We start from the raw sequence: 19,840 nt of genomic DNA, 5'->3' as shown, positions 1-19,840 counted from the left end.
ACACTGGGTCCTCAATATCTGCAAAGTTTGACGAAATTCTATGCAGCGGTTTAGGAGGAGTTACGCTGACAAACTGTTCTCTCTATATTCAAGATATGGCCAAAAATCTAAGTTGAAAACTGCCGGAATTCCCAGAAAAAATAAATCGGAATTTCCTGGTAGTATGCACATCTACACATTGGGTCCTAAATATCTGCGAAGTTTGACGAAATTCTGTGCAGCGGTTTATGAGGAGTTGCGCTGACAAAAAAAAAAAAAAAAAAAAACAGGACTGACGGACTGACTGACTGACTGACGGACGGGTCAAAAAACATTATACCTCACGCAACTTGTTGCTCATAATCTGCAAGCATAGCGAAAAATAAATCCTGAAAACGGTGAATTATTAAAAGTTTTCAAAGTCTGAGGGCCATAATTCGTTGAAATGGGTCAATTTACACTAAACTAGATCATTGATATCGAGAGATATGCCATATTAAACACAAGATACATACATTGTATGCATGTTATAAAAGCATAGCTTTTTTGAAAACTGCATTTAATTTTCAAACAAATAATAATTGAAAGATTGAATTGAGTTCCAGATCAGATGAATTCCAGTATTTCTATCGATGCTGATGACAGAGAGGATCCCGAGGAAGAACCACAAGCAGAAAATCCACAGGAGGCTGTGTACTATAACGACTTGTCTGTAGCAAAGGACATAAATGTGTCTGATCTTCTCAAGATCATAACACAGAAAGGGGCCAAGGAGAACGAGGGATTTTTAAAGGAATTTAAGGTTGCATTTATGATATATACATATAATACATGCTAAATAAAATTAATGCTAAATTTCAAGACCGCGAATGGAAGTGGATAGGGGACACAGTGTTTGTTATTGTAAATGTAAGAAGAATCGGAACTTTCAAACCCCATATATTTGATAAGATATATACTAGAAGTGCACATTTATTAATTTGTCATAATCAGTCAAAATATTTTAGGTTCAATCATGGTGTCGGCTTAATCACCATGTAACTGGAAGGATATTATGTACCTTTTGACTGTTTGCTACTTATGAACTTACAAAAATACTTTCAGCGCGTCTTGGATGGCAAATGCTAGAAAAAAAATTAAAGTTCATTCAAAGGTACAATGTAGGGCGTTCGCTTTGTGATCGGAGTACCGGATTCGATTCTCGTTCTCTGCGCCGTGTCAAACATAAGACCTATACAGATAGTAACTGTTCCTTCGACTTGTCACCGGTACGGGTCTTTCGGATGAGACCTTCAAAAACCGAGGTTCCATGTCTCTGTAGGCGTTGGCACGATAAAGAACCCTCACTGCTTACAATATGTAATTGCCCTGAGTGCCAGGTATAGGTCTAAATTCGAAGCCCCTCACTGGTATATAGTGACGTCTCTATATGAGTGAAAAATTTTCAATTGGGACGTTAAGTAACATAAAATCAATCAATCATCAAACGTCCTTAAAATTGTTGCCGAGGTAAAAGTTGATCTTGCAGTAAATCTTTCAACTGCAGAAAATATTTTATCGGATGTTATATGTATTTGTATAGTATTAACGCTTGTTCTAATTCATTTTTCGGTCACCTGAGTCACTAAGGATGATGCATGAAGGGATGAAAACTCTCAAATTTGCTTCAGATGCTGGATTTGACCTAGATTTTCTGGATGATAACCTAGTTTACAGATTTAGATAAGTCCATTTCCAAGTAAATGCAAGTCCTTTCAGACAAAAATTGCATCAATGTTGCCTCTAGGGATGCACAATTACTAGATTATAAGTTTAGTGTGGGACTTTGCCTTTCTTAGGGACAACATTCGTTGAGGTGAGGTCTGTAATCTCTGATTATCTATGTTTGTATAGAGTATCTATGGGCAAAGAAGAATAACAATTATGACGTGGTCCTCCTCCCTCACCCCGCCCGTCCTCAGGGCTAAGGAATTGGACCATAACCATCAACATTAATGTAATTTAAAAAATATCTTTTTTACTCCTGGACATTCAGCAGTCAAACTATTGGCATAATTATAATAATGAATGAGTCCTTTAATGAAATTGTGAAATTTATGGTCCCAATGTCAAGGTATCTGGGTTGATTATATAATTATATAATCTATTGATTATATAGTAAACATTTTTAAAGCTTCTCCCCCCCCCCCCCTCCGTTTTGAAGATAAACTATGTTTATGTCGAGCAAGGATGCCTCTTACAAAAATGTGAAATTCATGGCCCCGGGGTCCGGAGTTCTGGTGTTAGAATGGGGCTCCATTGATTATACATGTAAAGTGAAAATGCATTATTTCATTGAAAATCTTTTTTCTGCTCCTTTGGTATTAAGCATACAAACTAAGTTCATGGTTATAATGAGAAGGGTTGCCTCTTCCAAAATATGAAATTCATGGCCCCTGGATCTGTGGTCTGCTGTTAGGGTGGGACTCTCTTGATTATAAAGTGAAAATGACTCAATGCTTTGAAAATCGTTTTCGTTGCTCCTGGGCATACCAGAGTTGTGAAATTCTGGATCAAGTGTTCTTGTGTTGGACAGGGTTTTATTGATCTTGTAGGGAAATTCTTATACTATTGAGAGAAGGTATCCCCGTTTGCTATTCACCCCAATCCCAGTTTATTACATTTTGCGTCGTTATTACATTTCGCGTTGTAACAGAGCAAGTAATTAAATAGATCTGCTTGATGTTTTGATACTTAGTAGTAAACTAACTGCAGTGTTGATTCCTGACCATTGTATTTCTCTTGCTTTTGAGCAATCTATCTTCTATCAGTTTATTTTGTTTAAGTGTTATACTTCTGTGCATCCTTTACAGTGTTGCATTATACTTTGGTGACAGTTAAGGCCCTTGGGCTTCGCATTTCTTAATTTTATTATGGAAATTATAAGCTTTACGATGAATTGCCTTATGTATGTTTTCCTTCTTTACAGTCACTTCCCTATGGAGAGAGATTTAATTGTTTAACGGCAAAACTGGAAGAAAATTTGCCTAAGAATAGATTTAAAACAACGTTTCCCTGTAAGATTATTAAGGATACTTACTAGATACTTAGTAGAACTGAATAAATTTGTGTGTTAGTAGTATACTTATTTTTCTTTTAACACAGCTTAATATTTTTTTAAACTAAAATTTGTTCATTAATGTTTTAAAATAGTAAAGAATATATTATCTGTTTCTGTATAAAGACGACCATTCCAGAGTTGTATTAGAGGTTGGATATGGCTTCACGTCTGACTACATTAATGCAAACTATATAGAAGTAAGCTATATTAGAATTACATTATAGAATATCGAGGAAGAGTAAAAAGTAAATACCTGTAATATACCTGAAATATTTGAAACATTCTTGCTTATTTATAATCTTTTGGATTAAGAATCGCCTATCGATTTTCTTGCTTATTTATAATCTTTTGGATTAAAAATCTTATATCTATTTTTTTTAGAATATGGATGGACAACATGAATACATTGCTTGTCAAGGTAAGAAATAAAACTCTCTCAAACTCTCTCTCTCTCTCCTGTTGGCATTTTAGGATTTTTTTCCAATCTTTTTATTAATTCAATTATTTCATTATTATAATAATTTTTGGCATGATTAATATACTAAATTTATTTGAATTACATTTCCCTCAATCTTCTGATAGAAAATTGTCGTAATTACAGAAAAAATCAAAGTCAATGAGTAGTGAATGTGTAGGTAGATATTGTCGTCCAGTATATTGTAGTCGGCGGCAATATGCACCTAACTTACCTGCACATATTGTCGTCAATAGGCACAATGCCATATTGTCGAAGAATTTTATATGAATGTTGTTGCTAGCTACGATATATGTCTACTCTCACTGCACATATTGTCGCCCCCCCCCCCCCCCTTTGGTGTTGTTAAGGCTTCTTTTAGTAGTTTTGTGAATGTAATTGATGTACGCGTTAATCACACAGTCTGGTAGGCATATTTCATGAAGTGCAATAAAGCGTAATAGTTACCTTTTGTATATTTATATTGTGAATTTACATTAAAATTGTATTCAAATTGAAAATTTCATCCTTAGTTCTTTTTTTAGATTGCATGACCACTGATTAATTCAATAATTTCATCATACAATTGTCATTTTCAACTTTAACGAAGCAATTGCAAAAAATGGTATGATTAATGTACTAGTTGTACTGTGAAGAAAGAGAGAGAGAGTAGTGCAGTTTCTCTCTCTCTCTCTCTCCAGTAACAAAAATCTTCAAGTAAAATTTTTGGCGACATACGCAGATATGCAAAGTTTCCCAGCATATATCACAGGTGCTTGAGGACAGGACCCCCCCCCCCCCCCCCCCCGATATAGACCCCCGGGTTTTTCGACTTTTTTCTCATAAATTATCTTTCAATGACATATTTGTGATATAATCTATACCAACAATTCGAAAAATTACCTAAAACAAACATTTTATAAAATCTACCCCGCTCTCTATATATAGTTCAACAATGGGTAGTAATTTCTATAAAATATTTGTTTAAGCCAATTTTTCGAATTGATGATATAGATTATATCACAAATGTGTCATCTATATATAATTTATGAGGAAAAAGTCGAGCAAGCCCTGGGGTCTATATCGGGAGGGGGTCCTGTCCTCAAGCACCTGTGGCATATATCGCTCCCAACAAAGACATGTAAGTTACATTTTGTCGCCCATTCTTCGGGAACAAAAAAGCCTCATCTTGGCAGATATTGTTCCCAGTGTCAATATGTACCGACAGAAGACAATATGTGCAACAAGGATGGGTAGATATAGTCACCAGCGACAATATGTACAACCACAGCGGATGGTTCTTCGTCTTGTCTAGATACCATTCATTTTACACCAATGGATTTAATTTTTTAAATTAAAGATTGTTACATTTAAATGTGATTAAGATGAAAAATGTGATAATATCGAAAAAGAACGTCTAGTGAAATGTAATATATTTTGGCAGCTCCACGAGAATATACTTTGGTTGACCACTGGAGAATGATTTGGCAGGAGCATGTAGAATACATCGTTATGTTAACAAATCTGATAGAGGGACCAAAGGTTGGAATTAAATTCTACCCTTCTGAAATGTCACATTTGTAATGCCATAGACATTAGAATTTATGCGAGGTTTTTTTTTTTTTTTTTTGTTTTTTGTTTTTTTTTTGTTTTGTTTTTTTGTTTTTTGTTAAAGAATTTTTTAAGGGAACAAATGTGTTGTAGGTTTTGTATATTTGTTGATTCCGTAAGTTGGTTTTTTGAAATATCCCACTAAACATTTAATGAAAGTCTGAATAAAAAGGTAAAAAGTTACCAGTACTGGCCAGAAGAGGATGAAGAATTGGACATCAAACCTTTCCGTGTAAAGTTGATGGATAAAAAAGTATACGCCTATTTTGTTATAAGAAGAATAAACGTGCAAAGGGACGGAGTAAGTGTATCGATGCTATTTATCGTTCGCATTTCTTTGAAAAATTCATGGTACAAATGTAGTTATTAATTCTTGTAACCTCCAATCAACTTTATAAGAAAGTATGTACCGAAATAATGACTTTAATCCTGCCTAAAGTTAAAGATTTATTTTGTTGTGCATATTATGTTTAAAACAGGAACTTGTAACTTGTTTAATTTAATATTGTTTCCTATATGGATGTGTTTCTATTTCTTGTACCTATCCATAATTTTATTAATGTATAAGAAATTTATCAGGAGAAATAAAAAAAATTATTTTGAGCAGAAAATATTTTAGGAGGAACTGTAGATTAACGAAAATTTGATATCGGTAGATATTTTGTAGGTCAATGGGTCAAGGACAATTGTACAATTTCACTACACAAAATGGCCAGACCACGGGACGCCCAATCCGATAGACCTGCTGACATTCCTACGTCACTTTCGACACCAAATACAACCATCGCCACATCCTATCATTGTGCATTGCAGGTAAAAAATTCATTGCAGATTGATATCAACACATTAAATACATGTATCTTAAAATTTCTGTTCATGCTTTGTTACTAAAGTACTGAAATTTTGCACAGTAATATCTCTGCTTTACTTCTTCAACGGAAGTATTTCCTGTTTCGTGCCAGCACCTACTGCGACACGGGACCTCGGTTTATACGGTCTCATCCGAAGGACTGGTCTCCACGTCCCATATTGGGATTCGAACCCGCGACGTAAGGATCAACTTCTTACTTCGCGGCTTTAGAGCAGACGCTCTAACCATTGAGCCACGCGGGCGACTCACATCTGTTGTAAGGTTTTGTGTTGTAGATACTTAAAACTCAAAGAAACTATAATAGAAAAGAAAAATCACAAAATTTTACAAAAATCAATATGGCATCAAAACGTACAACTTTTCAACATATTATACAACCATTTCCCGTGATAAATCATTGTTCAGGCTTTTTGACATCATAAACAACTGCTTTTTCCATAAACACAGAACTCGTATATTTACATACTTTATCACTGCTTATCTGCAATCTTTTTTTGTTAGAAAACACTCTGACAGTATGAATGTAGATTTTGAGATCAAGTCTTCCAACAATCTGTTGGAATTCCCATTGGTACCAATTGCGTCCCGTTATTAGCAGACCGATTTTAGTATTCATATGATGCAGAATTTGTTCAAAAACTTCCACATGAAGAAAGTCTCTTGATGTGGTCTTCAGCTCAACATTTAGATATATCGTCGTGTATTTTTAATGAACAATATTCACTTTTATTTCTACCTTGATTTAATATATCCCTTTGTACTCGAAATGAAAGAAATCACAGAGTCTGACACATCTGTTTCATAAGTGGGTATTTCACTGGAAAAAGACATACATAGCAATTTAAACTAACTAACAACAAAACTTTATGATAAACGCAATGACTTCAACTTAACTCATTTATGTAGCAATGTACCATTATCACCTGCATATAGAGTTTATGTCTCCAAGTTGAATCGATACACAAGAGCATGTTCTACGTACAAACAACTTCTAAAACAGGCAAGCTATTGACAAATAAGTTAATTATATAAGGATATCAACAGTCTCGTTTTAAAGTCAACATTGTGCAAATTCTATACCCGATACATTGAGCATGACCTTGTTAGCCAAATTAATACCGTCTATTGTTGAGTCAAATGTAAAATTGACTGACTTTTTTCATACAAATTATTATGCCACTATTTTCACACTAAATTGTATATGGATTTTTCTGTTTGTCCGATCATGACAAGTAGCATACGGTGAATGTGACCGGTCGACAGGGGATGATTACTCCTCCATGGCACCTGATCCCACCTTTGATGTTTTTAGAGGTCCCTGTTTGCTCTGCTTCCAATTAGTATCGTTCCATTGGACTTTTGAGCTTGTTATTGATCTTTATCTTCATAATTTATTATTGCATTCAATATGTAGGTATTCAGAAATAATCCCATCAGGTGTAAGGTTTTACATTCTCGGCTGATAAACAGCACTAAGGAGGAAAACAATTGCCAATAAGCTTCTATTCATTTTTGTTTTGATTTAGTGCCGGGGTAGGTAGAACGGGTACATTTATAGCCCTGGATGTTCTGTCCAGATATGGGGAGATTAAAAGGAAGGTCAACATTGTGGAGTTCGTGAAGGCCATGCGCCGGAACAGGATGACAATGATTCAAAACAGTGTAAGTCTGGGACATTTCTGATTTGTGATTCACAACAGAGGTACGTTATTTTTTTTTTATAATATATCGATACATTCCCATACTACGGGATAATTTTTTTACTCCCTTAGTGAACATGTGTACACATATATACTATAAACTAATTATCACATTCGCTATAATTTCTTAATTTTAAATCAATCAGTAACAAATAATTTCCGCGACAGAGGAAATATTCTACATTGATATGTAGGACTCCAAAGTGCGATGGGACTCCAAAGCCCCATGGTCACGCCAAAGTCCGATGGTCTGCGCTAAACCCCGATGGTTCACACGCCAAAGTCCGATGGCGCAGAAAAATAATAATTGTTTATGAAGTCATAGTACCAAATTGCGATGCCGCGCCACGCCAAGGTAAAAAGGTTTAAAATAAATTAAATAAATTTTAAGTATTTAAACGCCAAAGTAATATGGTTCACTAAAACACTCCAAAAATATATATACTGTACCACTAGCCATAACTTCTTAAGTGGTTGCGATGCTAACCCTAATCTTTCGGATGGGTGCGAGGCTAACCCTAATCTTTCTGATGGGTGCGAGGCTAACCCTAATCTCTCGGATGGGTGCGATGCTAACCCTTATCTTTCGGATGGGTGCGAGGCTGACCCTAATCTCTTGAATGTGTGCGAGGCTAACCCTAATCGGTCAAAACGTCTGTAACATATCCTGGATGGGAGAAAAACTAACCATAATCTGTCAAACCTCTTTTTGGGTGCGAGATTAAAATATTCAGTCGAATAGTGTACAAGGATTAATCCTTAATGTCTTGGGTGGGTGCAACCCATCCTATAATCAGAGTAATATTGTGCACAAGGACTAACCCTTATCAGCCAAGTGGTGTGCATGGACTAATCCTAATAACTCAGGTGAGTGCAAACAATAAGTAAAATCAGTCAAATTGTATGCGATGACTCATCCTAAATTACTTGAATTACGGACAATGGCGTCGAGGATTGACGTAGAAATATTGTGACGTCATGAACGTTAATTGTTTCTCCACACCATCGTACTTTGGCGTGTCAGACCACCGCACATTAGCGCACGTGTATCATAGGAAACGAGCCATCGGACTTTAGCATGACCATCGGCCTTTGGCGTCCGTACCGACGTCAAACCATCGAGGTTTGGCACAGACCATCGGACTTTGGCGAGACCGTCGGACTTTGGCGTCACCATCGGACTTTGGAGTCCTACAGATATACAATTATATAAATAATTTGTGGCAAAAATATTTTAAGTAGAGGAAGATGTCGCGAAACTCAAGGATATTTGTTGCATGCAAATAAAGATTAGTTTACAATATTACAAGTAAATGCTACTGCAGACAGATAAACGAAAAAGTAAGATAGTTTGATTTTTGTGTGCGAATTACCGACTTTGATATATGGAATACACATGGGGTTAAATGATGAAAGTGTAAATTGTACTACATGAAATAGTTGCATGAAAAAAGAAGGTGTTTGTATTATGTTGTATTGAAAATGTGAGGATATTGAACAGTAATCATGCTCAAAAGTCAACTTAGACAATACAAATTATAAGCAGAGCAAACAAGAACCTCTGAAAACAGGGGCCAGGTGCCATGGATGAGTGAACATCCCGGGTCGACCGGTCACACCTTCATTGATCTCATATAGATTTACATGTACATCTCAAATGAAAGAAACATTTGTAATATAGCGTGGAATTGTCATTGTTCTTGGGGGACCTTTACATTCTAACGAACGACAACTTTGTCAGTGTATCGGTGTATCAAACCATTAGTATTTATAATTTACCGAAAGAAAGTCCATATATCCCCCCCCCAATAAAAGATTTCCACATTAAAGTGTTTCCACAGTATATTTAATAGACCTGTTTGACTGTGTTTTGTTGCTTTTTATATTTACTGATATAACTTCCAAACAGGTTAACGATGATAAGAATTTTGAACTAGGAAATCGTATTTGACCCATCTACATCTTCTATCTCTAAAGAGATTATTTTACTTGACTGTTATTTTTATGTACATGTAAATTAAGAAAAAAATACATACCATATTGAATATTTTCATCAATTTTAGGAGCAGTACATTTTTCTTTACCATGCGCTCTACGAATTCTTCAGACGACAAGGACAATTTATCGGAAAGGACACTTTTCTGAAGATGTACGGAGAATTGGATAAACCAGAAACAAGGAAAGATCTCGCTAACGATTTCAACGTAAGGATTCAATGATTCTCAGAGAACATGATTTATAGTTGTGAAGTATTAGTTTCTCTGATGACATACGAAAAATATTTCTTTTAAGAAAAGTATTGGATCTTATAGAAAATTAGAACAGTTGGGTACAGTCCACTAATTGTTTTCCCATAGGCGGCAATGTTAACGTTTCTTCACATAGCAATGTCCCTAATTTTCGTTCAGCAGTGAGTGACCCCTCAAATCAAAGCACATCAAGTTGTCTTTCCTTGGTTAAAATCTCGAGGTGGCATGTCAGATTCGTTTTCCGGCAAAATGCGTCTGTCTGCGTTAACCTCTGAAAATGAAAGTGAAAGTAGGGGAATTCCAGACTTCTCACTGGTGTTATAATACATAAAATAATTCTGCTGATCTTATTGATAAATTACATCTGCCAAGCTTTTTTGCAAGGGAACATACTCCTTATCAACAAGTGTGAGGCTCAGTTTAATACATTATCGGAGTTTTTTTTATTCAGGTCTGCAAATTAAGGAACTTGTAATTTTTTCTGCACTACTTTCTCCCCCTACCGATTCTAAAAATAATTAGAGGTACGTACCCAGTTCAACATTAAAACTTCAATTCATTAGATGCCTCTAAGTTTAAGAGATAGAAATAGGAAGGCACTTTTAGAAAATTGTTATCCTATGTACAATCAACTTGACTCATTTTTACAATATATCTTTTCAGAAATATATATTGATATAAGTACATGCATATGCATTGGAAAGTATCGACATTCCTGCTGTGTTTAGTTTAATTTATATGTATCGTGTTCCAAACAGGCTCTCACATGTTTACGACCGAAGTACGAAGTAAAAGATTTCAAGACTGGGCAAGCTAATCCAAAGCTAAATAGGACACAGAATGTTTTACCAGGTTTGTGACCATTGAGTTTAACTTTCCTTTGTAAGTGGAATAGAGAAAGAATATTTAAAATATTATAGGAGTATGGCATGACCTTTGCCAAAAATGATGTCATAAAGAAACAAATTTCCAGAATTCATTATATTGTTTTTTTCAATTTGTTTGATAAAAAATCATAAAATAGTGATTGAATATGTTAAAGAAAGGGCAAGATCTAAAATTCGTGCTCGTAATTAAACATATCATATTTAAATGAATTGTATTTTATTTGTGGAAAAAAGTTTTTGGTCCATTGAGATTCGTTTATTGAATTTATTCGAACCTGAAGTTCAAAGCATGATTTGAAGTCTGCAAAAGATAAAAAATGCAATAAAGAATTCTATCATTAATCATTAAATTACATTTGTTTTTAACTCAGTTGAGAAGTATCTGGCCCACTTAACATCTAGCGTAAAAGGACGAGGAACATACTACAATGCCGTATTTGTGTCGGTATGAATACTAGTTCAAACGTATTCCATCTATGTTGTTTACAGAAACAATATCCTTATTTTTGAGATTTTATTATACAAAATAAAACCAATGTTCATTTTTGAAGTCTGAAGCCCTTTGCTTCATGTCACAAATCAGATTTATATATAAAAAGGAAGCACAAATACAAAAAAAATTTCTTTTATTTGAATGAATAAGTCATTCACACAAGCTGAAGAGTTTATTTCTGCGCAATATCCGGTGACCGGTGCTGCGATTGACCTTGTTCGCCTACTGGTTGATCATGAGTCTTCTTTTTTGGTTTGTCTCAACTCTTTGACCATTATAGAAGAGGTAAGGCATTTGATACAAATGTTGATTAATCTCATCTTCAAGCCAACAGCGTGAAAACATTTCAATAAGCATTTTATACGTGTTCTCTTCATATCAATGTCCGTGTTTGTAGATCTATACTTTATTACTATCTATAGTATTGTCTGAACTAAAATGATTAAAGATCCTCTACTCGCAAAAATGAATTTTGGTAATTTTCTGATACGAAATAACAGTTAACAGAATATACCAATGGGTCAAAAGAGGCAATCTGTAAAATAAAGTTTAGTTGCCCTTTCCCTACTCAGGGTAAAAAAAAATGGCTGTGTAGGTAGGTGGGAAAATTTTTCCAAATGTTTCTACATATATGCTGAATTTTCAAAATCTGTTAAAATTGAAGGAATCATAAGATTAAAATGGTTGTTGACGGGATGAGAAAATCCCGGAATCAAAAAAAAAAAAAATAAATAAATAAAAAAAAAAATCGTTTCCTCTACGCTTAAAATTTTTTGAGTAGGGCCATTTTAGCCAGTCGGTCGGGGAAGGGCAAACAATTTTTAGCTCACCTGAGCCAAAGGCTTAAGTGAGCTTTTCTGATCAAAGAGTGTCCAACGTCCGTCTGCCGTGTGTCGTCCGTCGTCTGTAAACTTTTCACATTTTTGACTTCTTCTCAACATCCACTAGGTCAGTTTGAACCAAACTTGCCACAAAGCATTCTTGGCTGAAGGGGATTTAAGTTCGTTTAAAGGAAGTGCCACCTCCTCATTCAATGGAAGATATTTAAGAAAAACAAAACTTTGGTGGCATCTTTGAAAAATCTTCTCAAGAACCACTGGTCAAGAGAAGATAAAACTTATGTGAAAGCTTCATTACATACTCTAAATTTAAGTTCGTTCATATCTTAGGGAGGGGTCACAAGAGAGGGTCGAAGTTTTACATAGGAATATATATGAAATGTCTTTAAAAATCTTCTTCTCGAGAACAGCACAACCATGATTAGTCATATTATTATGAAAGTATCCGCAGGTAGTGTAGATTCAAGTTTGGTCCAATCATGACCCCTGGGGATAGGGCAGGGCCACAACATGGGGTCAAAGTTTATCATGGGAATATATAGGAATTATCTTTAAAATCATCTTCTGAAGAACAGCTAAGCCATTATTAGTCATTTTGATATAGAAGTATCTTCAGGTAGTGTAGAATCAAGATTGTTCAAATTATGACCCCATGGGGTTGGGCGCTGACACAACAGGGGGCCAAAATTTTACAGTGTAATGGTTAAGGGGCATTTGTGTAAAACGCATTGAAGGCTTCAAATAGTGGAATGACCTGACAACCCTTGGAATGGACTAGCCAAATTGTAATAAAGCTTTGGGAATCTGAGGTATTCAGAAGCTAGGCGAAGAAGTTGGCTGTTAAATCAGCAATGAAGAAGTTAAGGGTAAGAGCAAAATAAAAGTATATATGCTATTAGCACCAGTGGCAAGTATCCTAGGGAATTGAAGTTAAGTTCTGGGTGTAGTAAAGCTGAAGAAAATTGAGACAGCTGGCTGGATCCAAGGGGAAAACACGGTGCAATTACATATTACATAGGAAATATCTTTAGAAATCCTCTACTCAAGAACAACTTACTCATTATTAGTCATATTTATACAGAAGCATCCTTAGGTATTGTAGAATCAGATTTGTTCAAAATATGACCCCCAGTGATTCGAAAGGGGGGGGGGCAAAGTTTTACATAAGAATATATAGGTATCATCTTGACAAAATCTTATGCTCAAGAAGAGCAAAGTCATGATTAGTTATATTATTATAGAAGCATCCTCAGGTAGTGTAGATTCAAATTTGTTGAAATTTAGGGTGGGTAGGGTTGGGCCACAATGAGCGATCAGAGTTTTACATAGAAATACATAGGGAAAAATCTTTAACATTCTCCTGCTCAAGAACAACAAAGCCATGATTAGTAATATTGATATGGAAGCATCCTGAGGAGTGTAAATTTAAGTCCCGCCTCCTCCCGTAAACTTTTCAATGCTGAACTGATTTCTGCTTTTTCCTAGCCAATGTGTTCAGGTGAGCGATGTGGCCCTTGGGCCTCTTGTTTAAAGATGGTCTGATTTAAAAACTGTAGAGTTAACGCTCTTGGCAGAGGGTCATACATGTATTTGCATGTAGAAAAATTGATAGTAACAACTTCCTCTGAATATGTTTCTCAATTGATGTTAAATTTCTTTTTGCGTATAGTTAAAGGAATGGGCAGAAAGAGAAAAGAAGATTATTGAGTTAGGACCATACAAAATAGCAAAAGTCATACAGACAACACTGAACGAAACGATACGGAAGACCAGGACTGAAATACAGATCAGAAATGTAACGTTTAAATCTCTTAGTGAATAATTGTCTAAGAATATATTATATCCGAGAAAACTATTTTTTATACATTACATCGATGTTCATACATTTCATTAACTGAAACATGACTCATTTCAACAAATAATATATTACAGTGTATATTAGATTTATTTGTAGACAAAGGAGAAACATGTGGTTCAAATATTTGAATGTCTTGATTGGAGTTTAAACGAGCCTTTTCCGGCAGAGAACTCATCATTAACAGACTTGATAAAGCATATTAGCCTGGATAGAAAATCTTGTTATGATGGTCATATCACTGTTTTATCGAAGTACGTAAAAAAAAGAAAGAAATATTCTCATATTTAAAATAAATGGGCAAAACTCGATATATCGCACATTGCGGGAACTGCCAAAAAACATTTAGCTATCTTGAGATTTCGAAAAAGTGGATGATATATGGAGATAACGAACAGTAATCAAGCTCAAAAGTCCATTGAAACAATACAAATCGGGAGCAGAGCAAACACGGACCTCTAAAAGCATCAGAGGTGGGATCAGGTGTCATGGAGGAGTAAGTATTCACTGTCGACCGGTTACACCCCATGTATGCTCCTTGTCATGATCAGGAAAACGAAAAAATTCGTAGATAATTGTGTAAATAATGGCCTAACAATTAGAGCAAAAAAAATATATCAGTCAGGATTCAACTTAATGATTTGACTGTATTTGCTGACAAAGTCATTGTATCTACCATAGAACTTGCCAAATGCTATCTTTAAACGAGACTGGTGACATTTTTCTTTCATCATTTTTTTTTTGTCAATAGCCTTGTTTTAGAAATTGTTCATACGTAGAGCATGCTCCTGCGTATAGAATCAGGAGAGATAAGCCCCATAAGCAGGTGACAAGGGTATATTGCTACATAAATAATGGAAGTAGTTGAAGTCATCACGTTTATCATAAAGTTTTGTTGTTAGGTTATCATTAACGTCTTTTTCTAGTAAAATATCTTAATATGAAACAGATGTGTCAGACTCTGAGGTATATTTTATTTCAAGTTCACTGGGATATATATTGAATCGACGTATGAATGGAGGTAATTATTGTTAATTGATAATACGTCGTTGATATATCGAAATGTCGAGTTGAAGGATTACCACGTGCAGAATAAAGCCTTTCATAATTCAGTGTTTGTTTTCGTTTTTAACATGCTATTTCTGAAGATGTAGTTTTGCTCTATTTTACAATTTTTGATTTTCATGTAATTTTTTGAATATCTTATTCGTTTTGTTTAAACAGGCATGTAGCAACGGTTTTAAGGAGGGGGGGGGGGGTGCAACTTCACTAAAAAAGACTGACAAACAAACAAACAAAACAAAACAAAGCGACAAAAAATTAATAATACGATTTTTTAAAATCTATACTTATAAATTAATAAATTTTGCAAATAAACTCCGAAACGGGTGCACCAGAGTTCTTACTTACTCCTCTAACAATACACTAGATACAAGATGATGTCCGTAAACTATATTTAGATTTCACTCGCATAGTAAGTATCGTACATTAAATTAAAAGTCTACTTTCATTTTCTATAAACAGCCATGAAATAGCTAAAACGTGAGTATGGTGGCGTTTCCGGTTGGCGGATCTAAGTTACTGGCAATTTTTAATGAAACTGACAACAAGCAATCGTTTATTTATTACATAAAACGTCATCACTCAATTATTCAATCAATACTCGATTTAAATGATATAAAAGAAATAAGTTGTGATAACCGATTAAAAAGGGAAATGTTCAAAATATTTTCGTCATTCGCCGATCTTTATATTGACGGAAGCTTCTAGAACATCATATAGCATCGAGCCCGATGTTAAGAAAAAAACGAGGCGATTATATAACTACATGACCATAAAAAAAGCTTTTGTGTAAATGGTCATAATGGTCATAATTGGAATAATGGTAAATCACTGATAACACTATAAGTTGTGAATATAATTATGTATATATCGAAAGACTATTACATATACGTTTTCCTAATAAATTTATCGGTAAAATTTGTATATATTCCTTACTGAGAGCATCGTGGCAACGAACCCGAAGTACAATTTGTACTTCGTAATAAACTTGCTTACATGAAAAGAGAAAATTAATGAATAAGGTATTGTTCAAATACAATTAAAGATGTAAAATTTTGCGCATTAATCAATGCACAGTTCATTTCTGAATACAATCTTTTATAGCTGCAATTATGTAGCCCCCTCCTTTTTTGAGGGGGGGGGGGGGCGGAGAGAGAGAGGCCAGAAAATATCAGATAAAAAAACAAAAAAAAAAAAGAAAGGGCTACATTATTGCAGCTTAGTCTTTTGTATCAAATACTCAGCCTATTCATAGGGCGTTAAAAGCTAATTTTTACACAGGTACTTGGTCCTTGGTTTATAAATATGTATGTACCTTATTGATAGGTAAAAAAAGTAAAGTACATTTTTACATATCAATAAGGTACAAACATATTTATAAACCAAGACCCAAGTACCAGTGAATTTTTACCCCCCCCCCCCCATCAATTTATTAGTAAAATGTTCATATTCCTTGCTTTTATCCTTGACAGAAATGAAATAAGAGCATCGGAAGTACAATATCCATAACATAGTATAACAGGTTTCACAATAAACGTCAATTAATGAAATTGCTATTATTCAAGTTTAAAAAAAACAAACAAAAACAAAAAAAAACACAAAAAACGGGGGGGAGGGGGGATAGGTAAATCTACTTCATGCGGGATTTTGAACAAAGTATTTGTTCCTGCTATAAGCCTGTAGGCTGTCAGTAGAGAACTACAATATATTTTCTGTCGGTAGTGGTATAAATTCAATTTCCCGCGCTTGCGCGGGATTTCATCTAGTATTAAATAAAAGAAAAGAAACCGTAACTGCCCAAATCCTGAAACTTGCCAGTTTTCAATCTTACAGCAACAGAAAGTAATGAGGTGGGGAGTGCAACCAGCATCGAAATAAGAATTTACTGAAGCAAAATACTCAGAAAGAAGTGGGGGCGCCCCTCCTGCACCCCCCCCCCCCCGCCTTCTAATGGCCTATTAAAAAGCACCGTGACACTCATAATGATGAAACCACACCCTCCAGCGTGATAGGACGTAACAACAGTCAACATTGCTTGACGACGAACATTCTAAAAACAATTTGACTGTACGGAATATAGGATTCACCATTATAATTATTTTTAGTATAAAACATTCAGTACTGTACAATATAATAAATATTGCCTGTAGTTGAGAGTAAAATTGAAACTTTTCGCCCCTCGAAAATTTTCGATGCTATCACCAACTACAAGCATGCAATGTTAATATAATATGTACATAATACTGCATTTCTTAAGGGACGGGGCATCATGTTGTGGAGTATTCATTGCTGTTTATAACGCCATACAACAACTACAACTGGACAACGAGGTGGACATGTTTACCATTGTACAACAACTACATTGTCGCAGACCGGAAATGATTTCCACAAAGGTTTGTTTCTATTTATTCTTTACTGGATTTTTAGATATTTAAGTATTTGTTGTAAGTTGTCTCTTAACTGTTCAGAAGGATCACATGTTTAAGTAATAAATTATCAATATAATTCTTTTTACAGGAAGAATATGAGTTCTGCTTCAAGTCCGTTTGTAATTATCTCTGTACGGATTGTACGTATGCTAACACTTAACTTGGTGATACAATTTGCATTTTGACGATGCAGGAGTATTTTATTTAAAAAGCAATTTGTTCAAAGATCCTCTAATCATTTTTTTTTTGGTGAATAATGCTTTAAATATTGTTTCTTGTTTTTGTACATATTTATTGATATACCTTTTTCATGAAAGTAATATGTAGCAATAAGTAAATATTTGCGATGAAATTCAGTGACACATATAAATTTGATAAAATGTTTTACTCTTCTTTTTTTTTTTTTTTTTTAAGCAAAAATAGAACTATTTATATATTATGCAATAAAGTTTTATCTAAGTATCTTTTAAAATCAAGATTTATATTGTTTTATACATGTATTTGTAATCAGAACACCAGAAAACCAGAATTAAATGTGAATAATTATTCAATTTGCTTGTCTGTTGTATAGTTTTTTCCCCCAGAAAAAAGGCATTAATTCTAAGTTTTAATTTTTTCTATCATTTCAACTATTTAATGACATACAACAGGTAATTTGTTATAAAAACTTATGCCATTATAGAAGAAAAATTCCTTCTTTATGCCTTTCAAAAGTGGCAACTCAAATTGCTCATTCGAGTTTATTCAATATAGCCCTCATTGAAATATTTTATATGTACAGAAGCTCCCGCCTCCAAAACAATCAATCTATAATCATCAAACACTAACAACATGGCAGCATGAGCAAGGGTGTCTCTTCCAAAATTGTAAATTTCATGGCCCTTGGGTCAGATGTTCTGGTGTTACGGCGGGGCTCTATTGATTATGTAGTAAAAATGCATTTAGGTCAGATGACACGTTCCTCAATAATATATAATTTTTACCAAGAATTTGTCAATGAAGTATTCTTTGTCTCCTTTGCTTATGTAAATAAATAGTTAGGTCACATTCGTATCAAACTTTACTCTGTCCCTTTGAAAGTTTCAAATAATCTGGGATACAGGCTCGGATCTGTGATTATGGATATTGCAAATCATAGGCGTTTTAAACCGCCACGTTTTACGAAAGAAAATACTGCTAAAAGAACCCGTTTTTATTCTCTCTAAACTCCAATATACCAACAAATGGAATTGACGCAATTAATATACGTAATATTCTTAATCACAAAAGTGTCCAGTCTTGTATTCAACCATATTTCAATTTGAACTCAAGACCTTGTATTTCTTACAAATACATATGCTTTCAAACTTTTTAATTACAAGAAAACTCTACAGTGCCTAGACGAGACGAGAACGGATAGCAATAGGTCACCTGAGTGACTCAGGTGACCTAAAAATTGAATTTATAATTTTCCTGAATGACTATAAACATGGAGGTTTAATTCACGAAGTGTTCAGTCAGACAAAGAAAGAAAAGAAATAAGGATTTAAAAAAAATGATTTCTTGAAAATAAAACTGTTTAGACAATTATAAAGTTACTGATTTTTATTTATCAAAAATTGTTACGTGTATAACTCGTATATAGAATTTCTACATGTATTACTTTTTTTACTGTTAACCCTTACATGATAACTATTGGATGTAGAATTTCTACATGTATTATTATCTTTGCTGTAAACCCTTACATGATAACTTTGTCCCTGTTAGGGTTGCGGCTTTGCCTTTATGTCACTAGGGCTTGTTAGCAAGAATTTTTGGATTTGGGAGGTTGATTCTTCTGTGGAACTATATACATTCTAGGATACTATGCTTCAAGATTTATTTTAAATTGGAAGGTTATAGTCGTTTTGTCTTCGCAGTCTTATTTACCCATCTTCTCAGTTATTAAGAGGCCGGGACTAGATCCATAATTTTTTTTTCGGCTCAAATATCTCTTTTATTTGAAATATTTTGTTAAGGTTTATTAAAACCAATATTCTAATTCAAAGTATACACGAAGGCCACAAGAGGATGACAAATTAGAACATTAAAAAAATCATGAATTCTAACGAAAAGTAAAATATGAAGATAACAAGTGATTTATCTAAAAAAAAAAAAAAAATCTGCAATCAGTACAAAAACTGAGAACCGGACATAAAACACAGACCCTGGAAATTCCAGAGGTTGGATCACGTGACTAGAGGGAGTAGGATTATCCTTTGTTGACCTTCAGCTCTTTTAAGGGAGCTGAATGGGGTTTTCATTGCATGACATATTACGATCTGAGCAAAAC

General features: G+C 34.4%; 1 protein-coding gene across 1 annotated transcript; it reads left to right on the top strand.

The window, feature by feature from the left end:
• The first annotated feature begins 589 nt into the window (after positions 1 to 589).
• Positions 590 to 17,768, top strand: LOC133187471 (receptor-type tyrosine-protein phosphatase kappa-like). Its single transcript, XM_061322860.1, has 16 exons — positions 590 to 781; positions 2,948 to 3,035; positions 3,203 to 3,276; positions 3,461 to 3,497; positions 4,978 to 5,075; positions 5,317 to 5,445; positions 5,812 to 5,957; positions 7,542 to 7,677; positions 9,779 to 9,919; positions 10,723 to 10,816; positions 11,223 to 11,296; positions 11,495 to 11,629; positions 13,853 to 13,978; positions 14,138 to 14,292; positions 17,358 to 17,493; positions 17,618 to 17,768. Exons 1-16 carry the CDS (start codon positions 590 to 592, stop codon positions 17,687 to 17,689), a joined length of 1,833 nt encoding a protein of 610 aa, XP_061178844.1. The 3' UTR covers positions 17,690 to 17,768.
• Positions 17,769 to 19,840: the final 2,072 nt, after the last annotated feature.

This window comes from Saccostrea echinata, unplaced genomic scaffold, assembly GCF_033153115.1.
Source record: "Saccostrea echinata isolate AGI-Se365-2 ecotype Australia unplaced genomic scaffold, CSIRO_AGI_Sech_v1 ptg000015l, whole genome shotgun sequence".
NCBI classification, from domain to species: domain Eukaryota; kingdom Metazoa; phylum Mollusca; class Bivalvia; order Ostreida; family Ostreidae; genus Saccostrea; species Saccostrea echinata.
Note: the sequence above shows the minus strand (reverse complement) of the source record. Positions and strands in the feature narration are given on the sequence as shown.

Coding starts and splice junctions, on each gene's coding strand:
- LOC133187471 (XM_061322860.1), top strand. CDS start 590: ATGAATTCCAGTATTTCTATCGATGCTGATGACAGAGAGGATCCCGAG. Junction 3,498..4,977: donor TGAATACATTGCTTGTCAAG/GTAAGAAATAAA, acceptor ATATTTTGGCAG/CTCCACGAGAATATACTTTG. Junction 5,076..5,316: donor ATCTGATAGAGGGACCAAAG/GTTGGAATTAAA, acceptor CTGAATAAAAAG/GTAAAAAGTTACCAGTACTG.